Source organism: Pongo pygmaeus, chromosome 10 (assembly GCF_028885625.2).
Source record: "Pongo pygmaeus isolate AG05252 chromosome 10, NHGRI_mPonPyg2-v2.0_pri, whole genome shotgun sequence".
NCBI lineage: Eukaryota > Metazoa > Chordata > Mammalia > Primates > Hominidae > Pongo > Pongo pygmaeus.
The window spans coordinates 12,673,060-12,675,841 of NC_072383.2; the positions used below are offsets into that span (position 1 = coordinate 12,673,060).

The window sequence follows — 2,782 nt, forward strand, 5'->3', positions numbered from 1 at the left end:
TTGCTGCCTGGGCTGGAGTAAAATGGCACAATCCTGGCTTACCACAACTTCCCCCTCCCGGGTTCAAGTGATTGTCCTGTCTCATCCTCCCAAGTAGCTGGGATTACAGGCATGCGCCAGCACACCCAGCTAATTTTGTATCTTTAGTAGAGACGGGCGTTCTCCATGTTGGTCAGGCTGGTCTCGAACTACCGACCTCAAGTGATCCGCTCGCCTTGGCCTCCCAAAGGGATGGGATTACAGGCGTGAGCCACCGTGCCCGGCCGAGTTAAGCTTTTAAAAAGTGAAAGTGCGTGTACATTTGATTATAGCTATGTAAAATAAAAATATAATATACAAACATAAATGCACACACATCTATATAGCACATATTTGAGCAAAGACCAAAAGTATGTGCACTAAAATAGGCATTAGGATGGTGAAATAATATGAGATGTAGTTTGCTTTTCTGTTCTTCAATTTTGTTTAATGTACTATATATTTACTACAAATTTTTAAAAGATACTTAAGTGAAAATCTATAGCTTAAGCTTAAGCCCTAGAGAGAATGCCATTATTATTACATAACTAATTTGTTTCTCATTCTTTTTTTTTTTTTTTAACAACTGGCAATCAATTTATTAAAATAGTTGACTTAAGCATCTGCAATGGTGACTTCCACCTCAACTTCTGGCTCAATACTGATGGAAGTAATCTGCTTAACAATCTCAGAAGGGCTGTGCAAGTCAATGAGTCGCTTGTGAATTCTCATCTGGAAACGATCCCACGTCTTAGAACCTTCACCACAAGGAGTTTTTCTTGTAGTGATTCTCAAAGTCTTGGTAGGAATTCGAACTGGTCCTTTCACTTTGAGATTCTTTTCTTTTGCGCCTCTGATCAAGTCAGTACACACCTTTTCCAAGGATTTTACATTGCGGCTTGTTAGGGTGATTCGAACTCGGTGAATTGCCACCTCCGGCTCCACGGGTGTTTTTCCGGTATCCTTAAAAGCCATGGCTGCTGCGCGGCTTCCTGACGGACTTGTTCCTCGGCGAGAGCGAACAGAGGTGAGTCAGGGGCAGGAGCCTGCGGCCCAGAAATCCTCAGCACCTACGACCGCGTCTTCCTCAAAAAAGCTTTCTCATTCTTTTAAGTGCCGATCAGATACCAATCACTATGTTAAGTGTTGGGGATATAAAGATGAGAGTAATCATAGTCCCTACCCTCAAGAAGCTTACAGCCTAGTTTGGAAACACTAATTAATAAAGTGAGTAATTAAAATATTAAAATCTGCAGGGCACAGTGGCATACACCTGTAATCCCAGCACTTCGGGAAGTCAAAGTGGGCAGATCACTTGAGCCCAGGAGCCCAAGACCAGCCTGGGCAACATGGCAAAACCCCATCTCTACAAAAAATACAAAAATTAGCTGGACGTGGTGGCGTGTACCTGGAGTCCTAGCTATTCGAGAGGCTAAGGTTGGAGGATCACTTGAGCCTAGGAGGCCAACGCTGCAGTGAGCTGTGATCTTGCCACTGCACTCCAGCCTAGGCAATACAGTGAGACCCTGTCTCCAACTAAAAAAAAAAAAAAAAAATTGCTAAGTGTAGAGATGCTTTTCTGCCTAGACAATTCAAAGAAGGGAAAATAGGGCCGGGCGCAGTGGCTCACAACTTTAATCCCAGCTACTCAGGAGGCTAAGGCACAAGAATCACTTGAACCCAGGAGGCGAAGGTTGCAGTGAGCCGAGATTGCGCCCCTGCACTCCAGACTGGGCAACAGAGTGAAACTCTGTCTCAAAAAAACAAAACAAAACAAAAGAAGGGAAAATAACCCTAGCGCTGAGGTTGGAAATACAAATCAGACTTTGCCAGGCGAACAAGACTGAAAAAAAATTTCAATCACAATAGTAGGTTTAAAGACACTGAATCATTAGAGAACTTAGTATGTTGGGGATTTGAAAGTAGATTCATATAGCTGAGCATGGAATGCTTTTAGAGAATGTCAGGAATTGAGGCAGGACCATTAAGTAGGTATTGATTAATAAAAACCTTTTCAAGCCATGCTAAGAAGTTTAGATTTTAGCATATTAACCATGTGGACATTGAAGAATTTTGCACATTGTACAGAAGTCTATGAAAGGGGTGATCAGGACAGCAGCACTGAGGACTGAAAAGAGATCATGCATTTAAAGAATACAAGATTAAAACAGGACTTTTAGTTGCGAATTGAGAGAGAAACAGAGTAATGGAAGTCTCCTTTACAAAGAAAAGAAATACCTAAGAAGTATTTCAAGAAGGAGTGGGTAATAAGTTTAACAATGGCTCTTTTGTATTGGAGGTGTCTATAAAACATCCAGGTGGAGGCCGGGAGCGGTGGCTCACGCCTGTAATCCCAGCACTTTGGAAGGCCGAGGTGGATGGATCATCTGAGGCCGGGAGTCCAAAACCGGCATGGCTAACATGGTGAAACCCCATCTATACTAAAAATACAAAAATTAGCCAGGCATGGTAACACGCGCCTGTAATCCGAGCTACTCAGGGGGCTGAGACAGGAGAATTGCTTGAACCCGGGAGGCGGAGGTTGCAGTGAGCCAAGATCACACCATTGCCACCCAGCCTGGGTAACAGAGTGAGACTCTGTCTGAAGAAAAAAAAAAAAAAAAAAAGGCCCGGCGCGGTGGCTCAAGCCTGTAATCCCAGCACTTTGGGAGGCCGAGGTGGGTGGATCACGAGGTCAGGAGACCGAGACCATCCTGGCTAACTCAGTGAAACCCCGTCTCTACTAAAAATACAGAAAATTAGC

The 2,782-nt window shown here is 43.8% G+C and overlaps 1 protein-coding gene across 1 annotated transcript; it reads right to left on the reverse strand.

The window, feature by feature from the left end:
• Positions 1–596: 596 nt before the first annotated feature.
• Positions 597–1,024, reverse strand: LOC129010038 (small ribosomal subunit protein uS10-like). The gene has a single exon (XM_054443736.2). The coding sequence runs from the start codon at positions 991–993 to the stop codon at positions 634–636; it is 360 nt and encodes a 119-aa protein (XP_054299711.1). The 5' UTR covers positions 994–1,024; the 3' UTR covers positions 597–633.
• Between the last annotated feature and the right edge of the window lie 1,758 nt (positions 1,025–2,782).

What these genes read in the sequence shown, in the direction of transcription:
- LOC129010038 (XM_054443736.2), bottom strand. Translation starts at nt 993, where the DNA reads ATGGCTTTTAAGGATACCGGAAAAACACCCGTGGAGCCGGAGGTGGCA.